Source organism: Zootoca vivipara, chromosome 9 (genome assembly GCF_965207765.1).
Source record: "Zootoca vivipara chromosome 9, rZooViv2.hap1.1, whole genome shotgun sequence".
Classification (NCBI taxonomy): Eukaryota; Metazoa; Chordata; class Lepidosauria; order Squamata; family Lacertidae; genus Zootoca; species Zootoca vivipara.
The window spans coordinates 42431863-42456792 of NC_142592.1; the positions used below are offsets into that span (position 1 = coordinate 42431863).

The 24930-nt window shown below is 44.8% G+C and overlaps 1 protein-coding gene across 3 annotated transcripts in view; it reads right to left on the bottom strand.

The window, feature by feature from the left end:
* Positions 1 to 24930, bottom strand: part of CACNA1I (calcium voltage-gated channel subunit alpha1 I) — a 279689-nt gene that overhangs the window by 109708 nt on the left and 145051 nt on the right. For all 3 annotated transcript variants that reach the window (XM_088652075.1, XM_088652074.1, XM_035128273.3), the window contains one exon: positions 11008 to 11105. In XM_088652075.1, coding sequence (XP_088508201.1) covers positions 11008 to 11105 — 98 coding nt within the window. The remainder of the gene's footprint in view (positions 1 to 11007; positions 11106 to 24930) is intronic.

The window sequence follows — 24930 nt, forward strand, 5'->3', positions numbered from 1 at the left end:
TTCTATTTCTGATGCTGTGACTCACTGGATTTTGGTCACACACACACACCTAGAACACAAGACTAATAATAGTAAGACATGCCTTTCTGGAGTTTGCAGACATTTGCAGGTGATTCTTAGCATTGCTGATGGATTTTATGGATGAGTTACAATTATAACATTAATCAACAATAATGTAGCATGGCCATATTTATAATATTGGCTACACTTGGAACACCGCAAGATCCAGCAGGGCTGCTCTTACAATAAAAAAAGCCCAAGTTGTTACATTTACTTTATCTATACATATATATTTTTCATCTATATAATGCATGTTTTTACTCAATGGTGCCAAGATGCAGATATCTGCTAAAGGCACGGGCCCAGTGAAGGTTTTCTGCACTGTATATACCTTTTGCTCTCCTGACCCTCAATTCAATGGCTACTAGCATGTATTCATTACTGAGAAGCCATCCCACAAGAACACAGACTTGGTGCACGCCAAGCGACATTATTATTCTGAGAGGCACCTCCAAAACATAGGACACCAGCTCCTACGATGCTCTGCCCTATAACAACTTATTCTTTCCACATTTCAGCAAGACTAGTGTTACCTCTCCCCTTCCTATCCCCATCCATGGTATAGTTCCCTAAACTGCAGGTGGAGCAGGTGCACTGAGTAGTAGTTCTTGTCACAACAGTCAGAATTGGGAGTTTCCAGTTGACTGCTCAATCCAATCTCAGTCAGCATTGGCCAACATGTGCCTTGCATACCAAAGGTTCCAGGTTCAGTCCCTGCTAGCATCTTCAGGAGGGAAACTCTAGTCTGGAATCATGGAGAGCTGCTATATAAATAATAATAATAATAATAATAATAATAATAATAATAATAATAATAATATATTTATTCCCCACCCATCTGGCTGGGTTTCCCCAACCACTCTGGGTGGCTTCCAACAAAATATTAAAATACAATAGTCCATCAAACATTAAAAGCTTCCCTAAACAAGGCTGCCTTCAAATGTCTTCTAAACATCTGGTAGTTGTTTTTCTCTTTGCCATTTGGTGGGAGGGTGTTCCAACTTGGCTTCTCGCAGCGAGGGAACCACCAGAAGGCCCTCGGCAATGGACCTCATCAATGTACCAAGCAGGGCTGAGGAATTGGATCCAGTCAGTGGGTTGGATCCTTAAATCTCTTCCCCTACTTTCAACAGGCCAACTTCATTATAACATCAGGTGACAAGTTCTAAGTGCCTTGCTACAATGGCTGATGACCTGCTCAGTGATTACAATAATCCCCTTAGAGGTACAGGTGTGGCAGGGATTGAAATCAAGCTTGCAAGTGGACCAAGCACCCAAAGGGGACCTCCCTAGTGCAGCCAATCCCAGTGGGGCTGTCAGTGAGCCCTGCATGTAGAGGAACCATCAAGAACTCACTTCTAAGCTCCTGATTGTTTCTTTGGTGCTCCACAATTGGTGTAGGGTAGGTGGGCATAGTTTGGGGAAAATGCTGTCTTCTTCCCTATGGGTGCTAAGATTGGCAGAGGAAGGTCTCTTGGTTGTTCCGCCACCCTCCTGCTACTGCAGGAGAGGGCATTATTTGTGGTAGCCCCTAAGTTGTGGAATTCCCTCCCCACAGTGGTGCATCTGCCATCTTCATTACAGAACTTTCAGCAAATGCTCCTGCTCATTACCCTTTTGATACCAGAGATGCATATATTTTAGGACCCACCTTATTTCTGGGATCATTACATTGCTTTAGACTGTTTAACACCATGTTTTAATTGTTGTAAACTGCTGGTGAGGGGCGGGTAAATAACAACCACCACAACTACCACCACCACCACCACAGCAGTGGCTAGGTAGCACCCTACATTCTTGGCAGCCAATTCTTCAGCAAATCCTCACCATCACAAGATTTGCCTTGTAACTCAGCAGACAGAACTTTAGCCAAGTCATTGTTGCTGTAAAGTACTAGTTGTAAGCAACACACATTCAAAACACAGTACAAAATGAGACAGAATTGACAGTCACAGCTAACACGGCGGCAGCAACAGCAGCAGCGAAAAGAGGCATTTTCTTCCACCTGTGTCAAAATCATGACAGTATGAGAGGAAGATATGATTAAAGACTTGCCACTCAACAGCGATGAAGTGAGATTGTGCACAACTTCAGAAAGAAGTGAGAGGTGGCATAGCGGTAGAAAGGTGCCACTGGAGAGGCCAGAATAAGAACTTATTGACATGCAGCCAAGCTTTTCTAGAGAGACCTGGGGCTGCTTCTGACAAAGACCTAAGGGGATCTCTCCCTGTCTCCCTCTCTCTTGAGCTGTGTTCAAGGTGCAACCCATGAGGCTTCAGTTAAGAAGAATATGAGAAAGGGTGAATGTTAATAAAAAGATGCAGGTGGAGAGGGAGGAAGAGTATATATGGGCTACACAGAGAACTGACTAGCTGGTTATAAATTTTAAAATTGCAAAAACAGACCTTTTATCATTTCAAAAAGTGACGACTAACAGCCCCCAAGAGTTATCAAGTCTCACTCCTGCAACAATAGGGTTTTTTTTGCAAGAGCCATTCTACCCATCATACAGAAGGAGATGTTAGGATTCTGGACTACGGCTACATCTATTCCAGCACTATGATACTATCATGGGAGCTGTAGTTTGTTAAGGGTGAACTGTAGTTTCTTTGGGGCCCCCTATTCCATTCACAGAGCTATAATTGCCAGAGTGGTTTAACAACCAATTCCTCTTTCCAGTGAACTCAGGGAATCTGCTTGCCCTGGGCACTGACAACTGCCGCTATGCCGCTGGTCGTAAGTATTTGAGTGCCTTTATAACAGCAAAATTGCTTTAGTTAATCTCTTTTAAAAACTGTGGCCAACAGGAGACTCTACAGCCTGGTCACATGATAATCCTTCTGGACAACCCATTCCATTCTGAATTAAGGACCTTAAAATGGGAATCAATAAAACATTTTGACAATATTTCATCCTTTGAACATTTTGTCCACTCTCTCAGCCTATGCATGACTTCAATTTACTGATTTTAAAGTACTTATATTCCACTGTTTCTGAACAAACAAATAATATGAAAATCTTTGATGCATTTACATTTACACAGGTGGAGCCTTTTCTGACTTCAGTCCATGTTCATATCTGTCCACTTTCCCCTCACTCCTTTTACATCCTTTTGTATTATTCTTTTCCCTTTGCTGATGATATCCATGACTCTTCCAATTTTAGCTTCATCTATGAATGTCATTAACAAGTATGACTCCTCCATGAAGATTATTAATGAAGACATTAAAAAAGGTTTGTGGGAAGGACCCAAATGTTCTGTCACTAATCTGTGCCATGTCTAGCTAGACACCTGCTACCAACTCAGACCGTTTCCAATTTTTCATTATTTTTTCAAACACAATCCTCTTGCCATTTTTTCAGTTATTGCTGCTTAGTACTTATAAAGCATTTTCTGAGTGCTGCATTAAAAGATAAGACAGTCCCTGCTTACAGACCAGACTCAGAATCTAATAAACATGATACAAAAGGAAAAGGGAATGAGGAGGGGAGAGGAAAGCAAGCACTGGAGCACTTGATGTGACGACGTTTCTATGCAAATGAAAAAAACCAGAAGTCCCCCCCCCCATATTACTAACAAAAGTGCCTCTTTGATCAGAAGTACTGAAGATGTGGCTAGAAATCCCTGCATTTATAATAACTGGGAAAAGAAACACATTAAAGTCAATTTAATCCCAGAACAGTGCTGGTGCTACAGAGATACTGATGTGGCTAAGAGGACTGAATATTAAAAAAAATAAATGCTCTCTGGTTTTTATTCCTGCTTTAACAGGTTAGAGTTTGGGGTAACAGTAGGGAATTGGTAAATGTTAGACTATTTAGAAACAATAATAGAATATGTATACAACTAATAATAATGATATACTGGGGAAATGAGGCCTTTAGTTTGGCTCCCTTATGTCCTGCACCCACTGGACTGAAAAAGATTGTTCAGGAACCAGCATCAACATTTCCATGCCAGCTCCTGTGCAGACCTGAAAATAATTTTTCAGGTTTGCCGATGCCACCGGTATCAAATTATTAGGTGCCTGAATTTGTCAAGGCCTGAGTGCCTATTTCAGAATGAGGATGCACAAGCTCCACGAAATGTGCTTGGAAGCTTGCCCAACATGTCTAAAAGTTTCCCCCCCAGACACATTTATTACCTTTCCAATATTACATTTTCTCACATCTTTAGGCATGGACTCCCAAGACTGCACTTCTGTGTTTAAAACAACGTGCAAGGCAACCCCGAGGAAGCAAACCCTACCATAAATCTTTACGTATTGTCAGAAAGAGCGGTGATGAATGGCTGAAAGTGTCTCACAAAAACCTTACGTGGAAATTGCTTCTGTGTGTCTGAAACAGGTAAGCAATCCCACAGAAGCTCCACAAATTGTTCTTAGCGCAATGTAGCGATTCTCTATCTACAGAAACCTGTCCCAAACACTTTCCAGCATCACTGGAAGGAAATCGAACCCAGCGCATGGATACGCAGGTGAATAGGTGAGTCTATGCAGATAGCATTTGGTTTTCAGCTCTCAGTGTGTCGCATTTAGTAAATACTGCTTCCTAAAACTCCTCCCAAGTCTTCTTACTCCTAAGGAACATGAGACCTGCATGTTAAAAACTGGAGTAAAAGGGTCTGGTGGGAGAGGGAGTTTCAGGTTAAAAGTGACTAGCAGGCAAAGCTTTCAACACTCCCTCTGTCCCTGGCCTTTTCAGGTGCCAAGCATCCCCTCTCTATCATAGAAAACCCACCCAATTGCTGAGGTCACAGAGGCGCCAACCTCTGGGAGGGCAATGACATGCACATGACATGCGCATAACAAAGGGAGGAGCCAGGGGTGGAGCCAAACGCGGCGGCAGCACGGCTTCTATAGCTGATGGCTCCTCCTCTCTAGTGCTCAGCCTCCTCCTCCTACCACTGTCACTGGTTGGGGGCTGCTCCCCCCCTTCACCTCCATGGCAGGAGAAGGAGCTATAAGTCACTGAAGCCGTGCAGCGCTGCTCTTGGCTCTGCAACTGATTGGTCTCAACATTGGGGTTGTCCTGTCACCCCAAAATATATTTTATTGGGGGGACTGAAGAGACCTGGGCCCCTTAAAGTTGATTCCTATGTAACGTCAACATGGGAGGCCCCACCCGCTCTGTGGCTCACTCTTTTAGGAGGTGAGAATGAGAGGAAAATACCTTTCGGTAGCCTGGACTTACAAGTAAACCACTCAAATCCAAACCTTCCAGACTAATTGCACAGAGAAGAACATATACTGTATTTTTTCACCTATAAAACTCCCCCTATTTTAGGGGACTCAGATTTAAGAAAATGGGGAGGAATGGCCCCATGTATAAGATGCCCCCTGATTTCTGACATTATTTTTTTTTGGGGGGGGGGGGAACCTAGTCTTATACATGGGAAAATGCGGTACTTTGAATTTTGCACATCTCCAAGCTTTGCGATACTGTTCTCAGCTCAAAAACATAACAAAAATGCATAAAACCATGTGTTTTAGGATACAAATATTTAGAAGAGGCATACATTGAGTTAAAATAATCTATTTAAATACTGTATATATTTTGTGGTACATAGTGCATTGTACCAAATACTCAAACTCTCCACAATGATATAACCAAAGTAAAAACAAACAAGCCCATGACTGGTGGTATTTTAATTGCCCATCCCAGATAATGGACTTCTCAAGCTAAAGTAAAAAAACAGGAATGAAGAAAAACACATGGCAGGGGCTTGGGCCTACTAAGGGCTTCTCTCTTTTTTGCGGTGGGGGGGAGGAGGCAGACTTTGTACAAGGCTACAGCCACAATCCTCTGTCCTCACTTGGAAGTACAGATGGAAGGATCTGTTAATTTCACTTCTCTTGATTTCTCATTTCCCCCAATATCAAATTCAGTTCACTTTTGCAGCAATTTGTGATTCTTTTCTTTTTATAAAAACCCTCGTGAAAATTCCTCAGCATTTTAGTGTGAATTTGCTCCTCACAAACGCATTTGCAGCGCTGACCAATGCACACAGCTCTGCAAGCAATTTACCCTAATATAATGCATTTTTGTTACGTTATTTTCACCAATATGTCCATTTTTTAAATGCACACTCTCTCCTAATGTAAACAACGTTTGGCTGGAGAACTGAATCCCAAAATTTGGGCCAAGAGTAGATTTTGAAGGATGGCCATATTCGCGTTCTCATATAGCTTTGGAATGTGTTCAGCTTATCAAATGCAAACTGAATCTTATTTTTCTGCCACCCCAACTCAGTGGGACTCAGCTGCAGTTCAGGAAACAGGCATGGGAATGAACAGAACACTGTACTATCTAGGATCCTGAAGTGTGGTGTGAAGCAGGAGTCACCCTAATGCTTCAGCAGAAAGGCAGGATAAAAATATAAAACAAGGAAAACATATAAATAAATACATAAAGATTTGATATGTTGAACAAAGCCATGAAAGGAGGTCCCCTTTGCAGTGTGATGTGCAAATCCTCACTTCACCGTTCATCAGGCAAAGGAACCCTGCCTTTTTTGGTGACCCTGAACAGAAAGAGTTATTAATAATTACTAATTCATTACCAGCCGCTGTGTGATGCCTAGTTGGGCAAACACTGCTGGCATTATTTGATTGGAGTTAATAAACAAAGTGGAATACACCAGCCGTGCTGCAGCCTTGGCTCCGCATTGCCCTCGGGAGGGAGGTGATATTTTAAAGCAGCAAGACTCGAGGAACACAATCCCTGCTTCTATTCTATTGTGCCCTTGCACTTTCGCTCCCTAGTAACTATTCTACTAAAATGCGTCTGTTTCTCTGGCCTGAAACCTGACATGTTGGGGAGGGGACTCCATAAAACTATACTGTGTGTGTATACAGAGCAACTGCATCCCGGTTCACACCGTCTCCTAGCAGATTCTGATGGTTCAGCTCCCAGTGGAGCCTGACTCATATTTATATATCATGCACACAAAGCTGCAGAGGAGGAAGCAGGGACAAAAGTAGAAGCAAGACGAACATGTGGGGGGGGGGGAGATGCCCATTATCTCACTTCCCTCCATGTAGCATAGGTCTTAAGAGTATTTTTAGATTACAAGGGGAGTCATACAGGAGACAGCAAATGCTGTGCTCCTCGTTCCTAACTTGCAGAGCAATGGCACAGTTTTAGGACTGCTTTACACCACGTTGCTTCATTGCAGATATCACTCCCAAGTTGGGGAAAGGAGGCACACCATGCACACATCACCGTACGATTGGTTATGTCAAGAATCACAAGCCCTTGTCAGCTCAAGAGCTGTGTTCCCTTCTGGGTAACTTTCCAGAGGCGGGCAGTAAAAGCAGGCAGAGCAAGGAATGCAAATTTTGCATTGGCACAGTAGACATGCCCCTCTCTGTTCTTCATCCAGGGAAGCAAGAGGCATTTCAGAGTTCAAGGACACCTTCCAGGCGGTCAAGAACACTCAAAGACAGTGTGAAGCAGGGCCAGGGAGGGGTGTGACTTCTCCTGAGGCCCAGATAAGAAGATTTGGATGACCATGTTTGGCCCTGGGCCCGAGGTTCCCAACCCTGGGTTAAATGTTGGAAGATGTATTCATTCATCTGTGTTCTTATGCTTCAGCGAACCCAGACATAGCTAAGGCTCCATCTGCATCATACATTTAAATCAGCAGCAAACCGCCTTAAACAGTGATGGCTTCACCCAAAGAATATTTTGAACTATAGCTTGTTAATGAGGGTGCTGAGAGTTTTTAGGAGAGACCTATTCCCCTCACACTGCTGCAATTCCCAGTGTGTGGTTTAACAATTCTTTTTCCTGGGGGGACACAGAGAACTGCAGAAGAAGAAAGGAGATTCCGACTGAACATTAGGAAGAATTTTCTGATGGTAAGAGCTGTTCTGCAGTGTAACTAACTTCCTTGAAAGGCAGTGGACTCTTCTTCACTAGAGGTTTTTAAACAGAAGTTGGATGGTTATCTGTCAGGGGTTCGTTAGCTGCAATTCCTGCATTGCAGGGGGTTGGACTAGATGACCCTTGGGGTGCCTTCCAACTCTACAATTCTGTGATTCTAAGTATCCAGGGAAGAAAGGTCACTTAATCTACTGAGCAAGGCTTCCTAAATCAAAGCACATTTATAACAGGGAAGCAAACCAATAAAATGTCTGTAGCTTCTCCAAATGCTACCAGCACAGTCCAAGAAAACAGGGCAAGGGCTGGAAATTCTCCGTTCTTTGCTTAAGGCTCTAATTTGCTGCTGTAAAGCCATTATCCATACACATACCAAATGCTTGTAAATTAGACTTCCAGTGAGAATGTTTACAGTTGGCATTTAATTCATCTGACTATGCCTGGAGCTTTGCTACAGGCTCCTCCATAGGCTCCTGAAGTTACCTGGACTAGTTGAAGGAATATAAATCATATTATTATGTGCTTTAAAAAGCTCTTTTCAAAAAGTACTGGAGTACTGAAAGTAGCTTAATACAGAGACCAAGTAGGCCTGCGACATGGGGTCTTAGTAGCAAAACCTTAGGGATTGGGGGAGAAAGGGGAGTGTAGGGGACATTGCCAAGTTAAAAATTCCACACCTAATCTCTTAACTTCAAGGAAAATGGAAAAATAATTGCACATTTCCCGCATGACCAATAAGCACTAGCGCCCCAAGGGTCAACCTTCTGGTGAAATCCCAAAACTAGTTCCAGAAATGGTCCCTAGGGTTGTTTGAGCATCACACTTATACAAGATACAATCCGTGGTCCTTGTTGCTTTGCCACCTATATTAGGAACACAGGAAGCTGCCACTGCTCCACTTAGCTCAATACTGTCTATGATGATTAGCAGTGGTTCTCTGGGTTCTCTTTTCTAGCCTTAACTGGAGATGCCAGGGATTTAAATGGAGACCTTCTGCTTGCAAAGCATGTCCTCTGAGCTACACCCACCAAACCCCACACACATGATGCACCGTATTCTTTCCTCATCTCTGCTTCTCTTGGATAGGCTGCTACAAACAAAGGGCAGTTGCCTTACACTGAATCAGAAGATTGGCCCATCGAGCTCCATGTTGTCTATATTGATTGGCAGTGTCTCTCTAGGATTTCCGGTGGGATCTCTCACAACTCCACCTGAAGATGTTAGAAGCTGAACCTAATACAGTGGACCCTCCGGATACGAACTTAATTAATCCCAGGGGTCCGTACTTACCCCGAAAAGTCCATATCCAGGGGCACCGCTTATGCGCATGCGCACAGCACGATAGAGTGCTTCTGTGCATGCATGCGCAGCGAAACCTGGAAGTATACACTTCCGTGTTTGCCGTGTTCGCAACCCGAAATTATGTTACCCGAAGGTACCACTGTACCTTTTGCATGCAAGGCAAAGGCTCTGCTCCGTAGTCACGGTTCTGGGGCTTAGCATAGTCACAGCAAGTATTGCAATGGTGTGAGAAAGATGTGGAAGAGTAGAGAGAGCAGCAGCAAAAGCAGCCCTCTGTGTCCCAACTCTTCTTAATGATGCCCTAGCCATTGGGTCTAATAGCAAGTCCCTTACACAGAAGATATTGATAAATGTAGGACAAGCCCAGGTGGAGCACAGTAAGCCTGACTTCCTTCTCTACAGCAGGCAGATCTCCCAAAGACTCCAGTTTCATAAAAGGAAGAGCAGTACAGGTTTGAAGCATTCATAATCAAAGCTGTTTACTCGTGTCTCTCAAATTCCCCCTATCGCTGACACAACCATTTGGCGAAACCCCCCACTCTCTAAAAGGACCACAAATATGAGAGACTTTTTCTCTAAAATGGTGTTCAGCACTTACACCATGACCCACAACAAGGTAATGTAACCTGAAGTGGCCAACCATTGGCACCATCATGGGCGTACCCAGAGAGGGGCAAATAAATAAATAAATATATAATTGCCGTATTTTATGGACCATAACCCGCACTTTTCCCCTCTGAAAACTGAAGGGGAAAAGTCGCTGTGGGTTATGGAAATCAGGCTGTTTCCGCCCCCTCCGCAGCTGCAGCCAGCGACAAGAACATGGGAGGGGGGAGGAGCAGTCTGAGCTGGGGGGTGGGGAGGACGGGAGCTCCATTCTTCCTTCCTTCCCCCCTTCCTTCCCCCCTCTTCCTTCCTTCCTTTTTCTCCCTCCCTCCCTCCCTCCCTCCCTCCCTCCCTCCCTCCCTCCCTCCCTCCCTCCCTTCTCTCTCTCACACACACAAACCTTCCTTCCTTCCTTCCTTCCTTCCTTCCTTCCTTCCTTCCTTCCTTCCTTCCTTCCTTCCTTCCTTCCTTCCTTCCTTCTCTTCCCTCCCTCCCTCCTTCCCTCTCTCTTCCGCTCTCTTGCCCCCCCCCGTTTTGATCCTGGGTATGCCCCTGGGCACCATAACCTTTCCAAAATGAAGCATTCTGAATAAACAGACGGCCAGGTTAGGGGAATCCCTCCCATATCCCCCCTTACCCATCTGCCTGATAATGCTTCCAACAAACATCAAAATGCTGGTAAGACAGAACTTCCTTTTGCAGAAGCCTTGCTAAGTATTTCTTAGTAAGGCCTGTTCTAAAGTCCCTTTAATACCAGTTTAGTGTTTTAGCTCAGAATTTGTTGTGAATGTTGCCTTTCTCTAAAGAGGATCTTGCTGTCCATGCACAGCTCATGAATTCCCCAGACAGCAGTTCAGGAGGGTGGGAGAGATCAGCATAGTCTGGGTTCAGGTACCGAGTAGCTGGAAGGTACTGGATGTGCTGGATAAGCTGGTTTGCTCTCCTTGCAACCTGCATGCACACCTGCCCTAAGAAAGCTTCCCCAGACAGCAGTGCAAATGGGTGCAAGAGATCAGCAGGGGCTGGACACAGGTGCCATGTGGCTGGTAAGTTCTGAATGTGCTGGATGAGTATGTGTGCTCTCAACCCCAACCCCCCCCCTAAGAAAACAGTGTGTGAGAGAGATATTGAAAGAAGAAAGGCAGGTAGACTTACTAGGCACACGGTTGATGGCTTTGAGGGGCCTCAGGACGCGCACAGTGCGGATTGCAGACAGGTTGATATTCTGGAGATCCAGAGAATATTCCACCATCCTGCAAAAAGGAGGAGAGAGGAAAGATAATGGAAAGTGAGAGACATGCTTGAAACTGGCAGGGGAGATGAGCAAGGCAGGAGCTGAAACTGTTCACATAGGCAGGATGGCACAAAATCCCTTCAGTGTGTCATTTCTTCCTCATCAGACTATCCTGAGACTCTATCCTGGTAGAGAAGTATTAGAAATGAACACTGCTCCACGCATGCTAATCATATGTGAGTGTGCCTCCTGCCCGCTCGCCAAGGCTGGTGATACCAAGCAAATGACTGACATTCAGGGCGGCATATCTCACGCTGCATGTCAATGGGAGGGGTGTTGGTGACAGTATTGAGACAATGATCAGAGCACGGAGCCCCTCTGGGAGACCCTTAGAATTGAGCATGAGCACCTGGTGCTTCACAGAAGCAGGCGCCAAAATCCCAGGGTGGAAAATCGAGCTGCCATAATCCATGCCCTTTGGAATAGAGATGAGCTGAAAGAGCAGCTCTGATAAGCTGTCAGGAACTCCTAGCCCAGAGACTCTGCTGAGCCCTCTTCCTGGCATTTACCTGCTTTGTTTGTTGCAAGGGATAAGGGGCTTTGCTGCAGCAAAATAACCAGTGCTTATAGAACACTGCACACCCCCCCATTGCCCTGGAGGCGGAAGAGAAAAGATCAGCAAAGGGGTCACCAAGCCAAAAAACATTGGGAGTGAGTTCCTGAACCACAGAGGCTTGATGGGGGAGGGAGAAAGGTTAGCATGACACCGAGCACAAACAGATTTCCTGGCCCACATAGTGGCACTTGTGTATGCAATACATATTTTCTAGGAGTTTCCTTGGATGTAAGAAAGCAGATACTGCTATTTAGAGATGAGAAACTGGTGGTGGGAGAGATGGCGATGACAAAATCTGACTCCCAAAGACCTCCCTCCTGGCATCTGGTCCTCTGAAACCATAGGCCTCTCGCTTTCTGTATCATGCAACTGCCTTTCAAGAGCCTTTGGAAACTTCAGTTAGTTCATAATGCAGAAGGTTTCTCTGGAAAGACACTCCTATCACTTCCACTCTCCAGTGCTATTCCAGCTTCACTGGTGGTTACCAATTTGTTTCCGAGCCAAATTCAAAGTGCTGGTTGTGACCCTTAAGCAGAGGCAGAGCTAGCTGCTTTGGCACCCAGAGTGGCACACATGCTGTGCACCTGGGGGCGGGACTAGCCGCCTTCAGGGGTGAGGCTAGCATCCCAGGGGGGCGCTGCCCTCGACAAGCGTCCCAGGGGGGTGGGGCGACGGTGTCACCTTCCTTCAAGGATGACACCCAGGGCGGGCCGCACCCACAGCACCCCCTTCCTCCACCCTTAAGACCTTCAGAAGTCTGGGATTAGGACACCTGAAAGACCTCTCCTCCTCCCCATGAACATAACTCTGTGCACCCCTGTTGATTGTGCCCTTGCCATTCAAAGCATGGTGGATATGAATGCTCCCCATCCATTTTTTTATTTTTACTATGGTGATGAGAGCCTGCCAGTGCACTTCACTGCTGACCTTTTGAGAAGCAGCAAACGCTGGGTTTTTAAAGAAGATCTTTGGGCCTTAAGAAGTCATTATTTGGTGCTCTTCCTGATTTTTTTTTTGGGTGTGTGTGTGTGTGTGTGTGTCTGGTTTTGTTCTCATGTTGGTTGTGTTTTATGCACCATTGTTTTAAACTGCTTTGTTACAATAGTTTTATTAATGAGATGTCATGAGCTGCCTTGGTGGGCTGGTCTGATAGAAAGGCAGGGTAGAAAGGTCAACTAAATAAGCAAGTAAATACACAGAGCTGTCCCAAGCATGCTGTAAAAGTGATGCTGAGTGTGTTTAACCCCCTGTTCCCAGATTCCCAAGTCTATGTTTCATTGAACTGGCATTATGTATAAATAAAATTGCATTACTAGTCTAATCAGCATTAGCAAGCCAGGGACCCATGGCCTAGGTTTTGGAGATGTAGCTTGCAAAAACCTCATTTTATAGAATCATAGAATTGTAGAATTGGAAGGGGCCCAAAGCATCATCTTGTCCTACCCCTTGCAAAGCAGGAATCACAGCTAAAGAACCCCTGACAGACGGCCACCGAGTCTCTGTTTAAAAACCTCCAATGAAGGAGAGTCCAGTGTTTGATGAAAAGAGAGCTGTATTTGAATAGGTAATTTTTTATGGTGCACATGGCATTATGCTTCCATCAGGCCTCACACCAACACCAACTGAGATGCTGGCAGCAGGAAATTTGGCAGTGTCCTGTTTTCCATATGAACCTGCCTTAACCTTGACTGACCCTGAGTGGCACAGAGAGGGAGGAACACAGCCGAGACTGGAAGACCAGCAGTGTAAAGCTGCATTGATGCTGAACCCAGACAGGGTCCAATTGGACCCTGAGCCTGAACTAAAGCCAAGAGCGCTGTGAATCAGAACTTTCAATTTGGGACTCCTGAATCAGATTCCCATGAGGAACCTTTCCCCTTTACAATAGGAGCCTCATCCTCCCCACCCCCACGCCTGTTTGGCAACAAGGGAAAGCAACACCCAAGGTGGGAGATGTCTGGTAAGTAACTGAATGGCAAGCTCTGGGCCAGAAGAATGTTCCTTTAATGTTCTCCTGGTCAGGAAGGGAGCAGAGCCTTGGAGGGGTGATCTAGCCCAAGGAAGATAAAGGATCTCAATCGAGGTCCAGAGCTCATACAGAGCAAGATGTTCACTTGGAGCTATCCAAGGTCCTGAAATTCCAGCCTGCCACTACAATCTCCCTAACTATGTGACTTGACAATTGACCAGGTGAGCCACTGTCAGACAACTTTCATGAGCCCTGTGGGCTCATGGTCAGAACAGGACAGGAAAAAAGTTGAACTTTTTGGTTCTGTTTTCTGTTGTCTTGGATCATGCACAGAACTGGACAGCTAATGAACGAAAGGCGAGGTGGAGCATCTGTTGCCGTTCTCTCTGGGAGGAGTGGCTGAAGAAGCACTTCACCTGCAACTTAGCTACCTAATAGTACTTACTCTTCAGCCCTTGCTCAAATGGAACTATTCCCCCTGCTAAAAACGGGCTTACCAGAACACCTGCCAGAATAATACACTCACATGACATTTCAGCCCACTGTAAAAGAATGATGTCATCCTTGTTCACAGCCCACCCCTACCTTCTGTGATGGTTCTTTCCTGCTCACTCATTCCATACATATCCAAATTCCAACTTTTTTCTTTGCTAAGGGCATACATGGCACCCTGAACTGCTTGGGGGGGAGGTAATCTACAGTGGGTTCTTCCCACTCTGCTGCCTTTCATCTTTGAGAAGGCACATTCCTAGTGGGCTGGACTGACTGGCGTTAGGAGTCTAAACCATCTCCAACTAGCATCAAGCACAGCTGAGCAAGTCCTGTGCTCTGAATGAACCATGCACATAGGATGATATATCCTTACTTCAACCAGTTTGGCTCCAATAACATTCTAGGAAGGACTGGTATGCCAGAAGGCAAATAACAGAGGGACATGAGGGGAATAGAAACTGAATGCATGTAGGCAGCAGTGTCTGGATCTGCCTCTCAGGGCTTATTAAAAGTTCATTTTCTCACCATCAGGCATTCCCAAGGATGGCTAAGTAGACTTCTCTCAGCTGACTATGCTGGAGGAAATAAGTGCAGGAAGGAAATGTGAGCTGGGATGAGGGATTCAAGTGGAGACCTCGGATGGTCACCTTGAAACCTTCAAGGGAAACTAATTGAAACACCAGAAGGAGGGGAGTATAAGGCCTGAAGAAGGAGACATTTCCCACAGAGCCTTCATAAGTCACCATTAACTTTTTTTTTAAAGTCAAGTTGATTATGTGTTTTCATTTACTGCTAGCCTCCTTGAAAGGTGGGATTTAAATATATTAGGTAGGGGGAGTGGGGAGAATAAAGAATCAAGCTGGAGGAACCCAAGTCAGAGAGAGGGGTTTGGTTTGGAGCTTAGCTGGTGGCCAAGCACAGAGCTTCCCAGTATTGCATAAGGAAAGGGTATAGCAGGAGCTGAGGTGTCTTATGTGGAAAGAGAAACATGTGGTTATACAGGTCTAATCCTGAGTGGAACAGAGGCTCATGAAGTCTGACTGACCCATGGTCTCATTCCATCTTAGTCACAGATAGACTGGCTTATAGAGTATTTTTAGACATGTAACTTAAGTGGTCCTTGAGAGCTCCTTGTATGATGTTTATAAGCATGTCTGGTCCTTGTTAAGGCAGAAGGGAGAGTGGAAGAAGGGCATTTCTGTAATGCAAATGCAAATGTAAAGGTAAAGGGACCCCTGACCATTAGGTCCAGTCGTGACCGATTCTGGGGTTGCGGCGCTCATCTTACATTATTGGCCGAGGGAGCCAGCGTACAGCTTCCAGGTCAGGTAGCCAGCATGACAAAGTCGCTTCTGGCGAACCAGAGCAGCACACGGAAACACTGTTTACCTTCCCGCTGTAGGGGTACCTATTTATCTACTTGCACTTTGACGTGCTTTTGAACTGCTAGGTTGGCAGGAGCTGGGACCAAACAATGGGAGCTCACCCCGTTGCAGGGATTCGAACCGCTGACCTTCTGATCAGCAAGCCCTAGGCTCTGTGGTTTAACCCACAGCACCACCTGCGTCCACATTTGAATGCAAATGTGCATTCTGATAAATGACTGGATGGGGAGGGAGGGTGGGCATTCACAGCACAAACTGAAAGTGGAAAGAGTGACTTTAAGCACCCTATGTGAAAATGCCCAGCAGGCCAATCCTATGTGCTCAGATATAAGTCTGTGAGCTCAAGCAAATGTGTGCATAGGATTGCAGCCTTACAGTGACTTTGGATTTTATGAATCTTCCCAGGAGGAGATTTGTGCCAAGTGCCCTCGCTGGGAGTCAATAACAAAATCTCTGCTGGCTTCGATGAGGTGAAAGTCTTGTTTCAGGTACGGCTGCATCTCTATTGCAGGCTTGACCTGCTGCACCCCAATTAAGGGAAACACAGACAAATAGAGTATCTGGGCTTTCACAAAACCTTGCAGCCTACGCAGCAGGATTTTTTTCCTGAATAACCTTTAAAGCAGAGCAGTTTCAAGAAGCACCAGGGTGCACACTGCTGACTGTGGTGTGGGGGAGGCTGAGGGCTGGCTCAGACAGTGACGATGACCCAGCATAAACCCCTCAACCTGAGAGCTGTTAAAAAGGAAATATTTTGTTTCTTTTCTTTTTAAAAAATTCATTAAAGGGTGAAGAGGAGTGACTCTTCCATTCTTCGGGGCACTATCACTTCAAAATGCTCCCATTTAGATGTACTATTCCATTGCAATAAAGGTAAAGGTAAAGGGACCCCTGACCATTAGGTCCAGTTGTGACCGACTCTGGGGTTGCGGCGCTCATCTCGCATTATTGGCCGATGGAGCCGGCGTATAGCTTCCAGGTCATGTGGCCAGCATGACAAAGCTGCTTCTGGCAAACCAGAGCAGCACATGGAAACGCCGTTTACCTTCCCGCTGGAGCGGTTCCTATTTATCTACTTGCATTTTGAGGTGCTTTCGAACTGCTAGGTTGGCAGGAGCTGGGACCGAGCAACGGGAGCTCACCCCGTCGCAGGGATTCGAACCGCTGACCTTCTGATCAGCAAGCCCTAGGCTCAGTGGTTTAACCACAGCGCCACCTGGGTCCCTTAATACAAAACCAATGCATTTTAAGACCGGAATGGGGAAACAAAATTTTAATCTGAAATGAGGGTGCGAAGGGAAAGCCTCAAAGTCTACCTGAAATGGAAACAACCTATTTACAACTAGATGAATTTGCCACTTAAAGTTAATAATGAACCATTTTAATTTAAAACACATTAAGCTCCAGGGTGCCTGCCCGTCATCACAATGGCTTATACTAATTGGCCTGACTGCTATAAGAGGGGTGGGGAGGGGCAAGTTTGCCTCTTACTGGGCAATGGCTTAGAACAGGCAACCCCAAACTTTGGCCCTCCAGATGTTTTGGACTACAATCCCCATCATCCCTGACCACTGGTCCCATTAGCTAGGGATCATGGGAGTTGTAGGCCAAAACATCTGGAGGGCCGCAGTTTGGGGATGCCTGGCTTAGAACATGGTTTCTTTTACTTTAGTTTGCATCTATAAAGAAAGAACCTGTAAAAATGTTTGGAGGCTGTATGTCATGGAATGTCAGGTGCTCAGGGCTGGCCTCAGACATTTTGCTGCCTGGGATGAATGACAAGATGGTTCTGCCCCCCACTTCCTTGGGGAAGGGCTGTAGCTCAGCTGTAGATCACCTACTTCATAGTTGGGGTCCAATCCACAGCATTTTCAGGAAGAGTTGAGTGTGATCCCTTTCTAAAATCCTGGAGAGCTGATGCTAGTTTCCCACCAACATCTGATTGGCCAGCATGAGAAAAGGATGCTAGATTAGATGGGCCATTGGCCTGATCCAGCAGGCTGTTCTTACGTTAATCAGCGAAGACAATATTGAGGTAGATGGGCCAATGGTTTGACATAGTATAAGGCAACTTCCTCTATTCCTATGTGCAGAAGCTGATAGGAATGGGAGCTGAATCTTGCTCCAGCAACAGGACAGCGCACCTGAGGGCAGAAGGCTACCTTAGGGGATGCTGGGTAGACAGACAGTACAGCATATGCAGGTCTCTCCTCCAAGACCTCAGTGCTGCTTCCTGCTACTCAAGATCTGCAGCCTGAGGTGGCTGCTTCCTCCATCTGTCTAATGGTGGGTCTGACCAGGAAAGCGTTGTGGGGATGGCTGGCTGATGCCTTCCATTGCCTACTTGTGAGCTGCTTTGGAAGCATTTAGTTTGCCACTGTGGGGAACTGAATGAACATCTGGTCTATTCCAGCAGGCCTCTCCATATGTTCTTAAATCCCTCTTTATGGCAGGCACAACAGCTATTGCCAGCTCCTCTTTAGAGAAACAAGGAATGAGGCTGAGTGTCACAGGGGAGGGGATCAAAAAGAGAACCCAACTCTCTGAAGCCTTGCTCCTGAACGTTCAAGATCAAAAGGGATTAGAGCTGATAGAATTAACTGGTATAATTAAACAATTAATTCATGAATCATGTTAAAATTCAGTGCGGTCCCCCGTGGAAGAATTTGCCGGGCTGATGGCACTGTCATAAACCATTTATGTTCTTTTTGCCAAACAGGTGATGCACTTTCCAAACAATAAATGGTTTGTCTGTGAGAGTTTGACAGCAAAGCCTTTTCTCCTTCATTAAATTGCGTCAAAATGCCACATGCACTGAAATACTGTCATAGGTATTTTAACCAGTTAATGAACTGGCTCCACTGAAATATGGTTTTGTTCTGCTCTTTCATGGTGCACGCTGGAGTCCGCTTACACAAAGCCCCTTTTCCTTGGCATGCTGTAAGAAATAGTTCAACTGTAATACTTCACTGATGAATATTTGTTTGCCCATTCATTGAGTGGTGGAGGAAATACTTGGTCTTGCCTGGGCCCTTGAGGAAAGAGTGACAGGGCATTCCACAGCCCAGGGGTGTGTGAATTAGTATCCACAAAATGCACCTCTCAAATACCCTCTAAGAGAAGAGGAATACACCTAGACCTTTCCCAAGGATGCTTCTACATTCTCAGGACAACAAGTCTAATCCTGAAAGTTATCCAGGCCAACAACAAGTGCATTAAAGTTGGCAAATGACTGACTGATGAGTTCGAGAACCAAACCCTATTTGAGAAGGGTGCCATCGCTCAGTGGTGAAGCACGTACTTTGTGTGTAGAAAGCCTCCATTTTGCCCCCAACCACCCAGGTCTTACAACTAAAATGAGCATGTATGCCAGTGGACTCACTTCAAGCACAAGCATGTCAAACAAGTGCTGCTATGCTCTGAGAGTGCTTTTTGTAAGTGCATCAATCTATTCAACTGGAAGGCAGCAATGGATCTCCTGCCTTGCATCTTGAGAAGCCTCAGGTCTGGTTCACTCATGCATGCACATCATTTGATGTATTGTAATTCATTTTCAGCGCTGTTGTGTACAAGGCATTGGGAGAAGACACAATGCCCCAGACAGAATAACTGTCACCTCAGAATTGTCCAATCACACATGGAAGTCGATATTTGATGCTGCATTCATCAAGCAGTCAACATGTATGTGCAAATCATTCCTCTGCATTTGCGGGTATGCTTGCATACTATCTCCTGCCTCATTCCTCTCTCGCACCATCAGGGCAGAGGGCAGAGGGCAGAGGGCAGAATTCTCCTGACGGTTGCCATGTGTACCCAAAAGGAATTAGAGAACCCACCATAGTCTCCTCATTACCCGAAGCCATTGAAATTTAAGCAAAGATAGATACTTATTCTTAGGAGGAAGATGTTACAAGAAGGTCTATTCACCTGTGTCCTTATTCCAAGATAACAGCACTGGGGAAATGTGGGAGATTTATGAAGCCAAACAAAATTGTGCATAATTGCCAGTACGAAAGGGGTTAAAAATCACAGAAAAGAGTCAGATTGGTTATGACCCCTCACCATTGGGGAGGAAGGAAAAAAGGCTTGTTTCCTGTTCCTTTCTCACTCTCTTCTTTTTGAGCCACGTAAGCTGAGCACGTGTCTGAGGCTGGTGCTTCAGAATCAGACCAAGTTCTCTCTCTCTCTCTCTCTCTCTCTCTCTCTCTCTCTCTCTCTCTCTCTCTCTCTGTGTGTGTGTGTGTGTGTGTGTGTGTGTGTGTGTGTTGTTTCTGTTGTAGCACTGAACAATGCATGAGTGAGACCTGTGATTACTATAAGTAAAGCATTTAAACTTACTAAATGCTGTTGTCTATTCACTCCGAGAGGGGTAGAGCCAGGTGAGAATTGTAAGTGCTCAATAGTGGCACATTTAAAGGTCTAACAACAGATATTCCCCCATACTTTGCAAATGCTGCATAGATCTGTGTTTTAAACTCTGCTGGTGGACTGTTTTGGCTAAAGAATAAGTTCAAAGCCCCTCCTGCTATTTTCAAATCCAGGGTCAGCCATTTTTTCTTTGTAGTTCCCCACGGACGTGGGACTTCAGGATTAACCTGTATTCCCCAGGTACAGTATTTCCCAACAGGAAATGCTTCAGTCCTCATGCCTATTGCATTTACAGGCCAGGGGCCCATTTTGAAGCAAATTCTTTTCAGCAAGGAGATCCACCTAAGAACAATCAACTACACATCTTCTAATCTAACACAATATATGCTGTCATCTGCCAACAGTGTCCTTTTGCTGTTTGCATAGGGTGACTAGCCAGGTCTTTACATAAAGGGATACATGGAAACAAATCAGATATTAATAAACTAAAACAACAACAACAACAACAACAACAACAACCAGAGTCCACCAACATGAAGCTGCCAAACTGGAATGCCTTAGCAAATCTGACACTTTGGGATTCAGCCTCAACAAACGCAGGATATGGCTAGCTCATTACAAGAAGAAATTGTCTTGTCTCGTGCTATTGATCATTCTGTGCCTTGACATCAGGCTGGATTCTGTATTAATGTGTGCTCTGAATACTACTATAACATACCAATAGCTAGCTCTTGTATTGACCTTTCCCTCTCACTTTGTAAAAAGAAAAAGGGGGGGAAAGCAGGTTTTTTCCCCTTCCCTAGTATATTTATATATCGCATCAAGCATCTAACAAAGAAGGCTCAGGCCCACAAATGCTTACATTGCAAGAAATGTGCCAGCTGATTCTATGTTGGCTTTATTGCAATTGACCAACATAGCTAATTTTTCTGGCATTTGTTACAAAAGGAGGGGAACATAAATGGGGCAACAGAACATTTCTGCATCCTAGTGTGTTTGATTCTAAGAAACATAAGTTCAAATCCCAGCTTCAGACAGCCCGGCATTCACTGAGGCCAATCGCTCATCTCTCAGCTTCAGCTTCCCGTCTGTAAAATAGGAACTGCTATAGCGGGAAGGTAAACAGCGTTTCCATGTGCTGCTCTGGTTTGCCAGAAGCGGCTTTGTCATGCTGGCCACATGACCTGGAAGCTATACGCCGGCTCTCTCAGCCAATAATGCGAGATGAGCGCGCAACCCCAGAGTCGGTCACGACTGGACCTAATGGTCAGGGGTCCCTTTACCTTTACCTTTATTTCATGGGGGTTACAGCAAAGATGAAGCTTATCAAACGCTCTGCAGATCAGAAGTGCTACACGAATGCTTGATTATAATGTGCTCCGACTCTTTTCCAAAAATAAGACATTTTGTAAGTTCAACAGCACATAATTACATAGTGAAGGCTCTGAGCTTGAGAGCTGTCAGCACCTAATTCACTTCATGCATTATTAACTATCAAAGTTTGCTCCGGTTGCTGAATCAGCACTTCTTGCCCAGCGCTAGGCTCTGGCCTTATCCTCCCGTGCATCTAACCCAAAGGCTGCCTGCTCCCTGTGATCCATCACTCAGCTCTGCTCCCAGTCCAAAAGATAAAGAAAGCATGTGTCAAAACCTTTCACAAAGGGATTTGTCGGAGGGACAAAGGTTCCAACGCAATCAGGTAAACCTGTCGATGTGTTGTGATTGTTTTCTCCTTCCCTCTCCGCACTCCCTTTCCGTCTCCTGCCCCCCTCCGGCCTCTGCCACCACATCTATCCCTTTTCTTGTTTGCTCACATTTGGAGTAATAGAGTGAAATGAGTCGTTTCCTGAAATGCAATGGCATAGATGCAGCCCCCCCCCCCCGGAGCTCACAGAGAGAGGCAGATGGGATTTTGCGCAGCCAATAAAAAATATTCAAGCTCCTGTTAAACAAAAATAACCCAGATAGACATGGAAGGCTCATTAAAGGAAGAGAAAACCTGAGCGGAGGCTGATCATGTAAACAGAAATGGGGGCGGGGGAATATAGAGGATTGTAGCCAACTATTTTTTACTCAAAGTAGACCCACTGAAATAAATGAACCTTAGTTAATTAAATCCATTCATTTAAGTGTGTCTATTCTGAGTATACAGGAGACTCAATTCACATGTAAAAGCATATACAGTGGTGCTTCGCAAGACGAATTTAATTCGTTCCGTGAGTCAATTCGTTTTGCGAAACATTCATCTTGCGAATCACAGTTTCCCACAGGAATGCATTGAAATTTCTTTTTTTGCCCATAGGAACGCATTAATTAAATTACAATGCATTCCTATGGGAAACCGCGATTCACAAGACGAATTTTTCGCAAAACGAATTCGTCTTGCGAATCACCATCAGATCGCAAGACGCATTCGTCTTGCGAAAAAATTGTCTTGCAGGGCATTCGTCTTGCGATGTACCACTGTACTGTATTCATATGCAAACAAAAATAGGGAAAATAACTGACTGCTCAATAAAACCACCAACTTAGAGCAGCAGATTTTTCAAATCAGTTACACTGTTCCAGCTAAAATTGATGTCCCTTAAAATATCTTTTAGTTAAGTTATTGACATGTAAATGAAGACAAACATGCACATTTTTCAGTGAGAACTGTGGAGATCTTTTACTGAGATCCATCATGCAAAATTTGGTTGCAATACCTTAAAGGTAAAAGGTAAAGGGACCCCTGACCATTAGGTCCATTCGTGACCGACTCTGGGGTTGCACGCTCATCTCGCATTATTGGCCGAGGGAGCCGGCGTACAGCTTCCAGGTCATGTGGCCAGCATGACAAAGCCACTTCTGGCAAACCAGAGCAGCACACGGAAACACCGTTTACCTTCCTGCTGGAGCGGTCCCTATTTATCTACTTGCACTTTGATGTGCTTTCGAACTGCTAGGTTGGCAGGAGCTGGTACCGAGCAACGGGAGCTCACCCCGTCACAGGGATTCGAACCGCTGACCTTCTGATCAGCAAGCCCTAGGCTCTGTACCTTAGGAAGTGCCCAAATCCAAAGTGAACAGATGAACAAACAACTTTCCAAAATATATAGTAATGTGTAGCAACTAAACCAATGCTTTTCTAAATACAGACTGTATTTTAAGGTGCTTTTAGCAGTATGATATGAAGCACATGTATTTTAAGATTTACTAGAATAAATATATCTATATCTATATCTATAAATGCACAAGCCAGAATCACAGAGAAATAATCAGAGGGAGTTGGATCTTGTAGGACGGACAAGCTATGCAGCCTGTCACACTTTTAAAATATAGCCTCTACCTGCTTCGTGCAGCTTGACAGTAGGAGATACCACCCCACCACATTTTAAATGTGAGGTATAATTCTGCTTGCGACCTCAATGAATGCCTTCATTTATAGTCAGACACATTACATTTACTGAACATTAGAAACAAACTTTTTTGTGCTTACACTGAACAACTTTCCCCAGGGAGTTAAGGGCATCGAAGTTGGGATGAATCCAAAATTTATTACTTTCTCATCCCATTGTGCTTATCTGCATCAGGAAGCCAACACCATCTTTCTGTATGCAGAAGGCAGCTCGTTGGCGGTTAATAAACTATTTAAGCAAATATATACACGAACGGATTAGGAAGCTTAGCCACTTTTAAATTGGAGGGGAAAGTCCTCTGCAAAAGGATCTGAGCACAGAGCCTGTAAGGTAATTTAACGCACGCAGCATTCCTCTGCCACTTTCCTTTTGGATCATGGCATCAATCTCTTTCAGAAGATAATACCCTAGGTGCAATCCTGACTCTTCCGCGACAAGTTATCTCCAAAACAAAATCGTTCCAAAAGCAATCTGGCAATTTCCTTCACTACATTCTGATAGTCTCAGGTAGTTTGCACCCAAAAAAATTCATTCAGCAGCAGGCTTGGGAACTGAGATCCCCACCAAATAACTGCAAAGAGGGAGGATGAGGTGTGTCATTTGTAGTGGGTAGGAGAGGAATCCAGACTTGAGCCTGCTCTTACCATTTATCTGGTTTCTGACTTGGAATCCAATTGGCAGGTTGCCTTCCAATCTATTACTGGGCCAAGTTCAAGGTGTTGGTCCCTAGGCAGCTCAGGACCTGGCTACTTGAGAGACCACCTGTATCCCTCATACAGTTTGTAGATTGCTGCAGTCTTCAGGCGGGTTTCTCCTGCAAGTTCCCAAGATCTCAGAAGCCTGCTCCACAGTAACTCAGAGAGTAGGGCTTTTAGTGTGGCTTTCCCCAATCTGTGGAATAGCATCCCCGTCAAAATATGACCAGCGTCCACTATCTGTGCTTTCTAGAAACAACTGAATATATTTTTGTTCCAACACATTTTCCCAGCTGGATAAATGGGTCTTTACCACGAGTGTCCATCTGTTAGGGTTTTGTTTTTGTTTTAAATGTATTTGTTTTTTAATTGTTTTAAATTATATGTACATTGCCCTAAGACAGTGTTATAGAAGGTAACAGTGTAATAAATCAATAATAATAATAAGCATTTTAACTAGTTAACTTGTTCAATTAACTAGTCATTAATCAGGAAAAAAAACTGGTTTTTTAAAACCCTGACTTTGCTGAAAAACATAAGGAGCAAGAAGTGTACTTTTTCCCAGTAGGAACAGACATTTCACAGAAAGGAGTTGCTGCAGGAATAATGGCAGCAGTGATGGCAAGAAGTGAGAAATGAAAGCAATTGATGGTAATTAATGGTGGAATACAGAAGTGCTGGGAAGCCAGCCTGTTTGGAAGCCAGACTTGGACTTGAAAGTCCTGCTCTCAAATCCCAAGAATTTGTGGTGAGCAGGTTCTATCAGCAGTAGAAACAAGTCCTGCAGTACAATAAAGACTAACACAGTTGTGATGGCACAAGCTTTCATGGACTAGATTCCACTTCATCAGATGAACAGGATGCTAGTCCACAAAAGCTATGCAATCAAAAATTTTGGATGCTACAGTCTCTGATTTCCCCTCC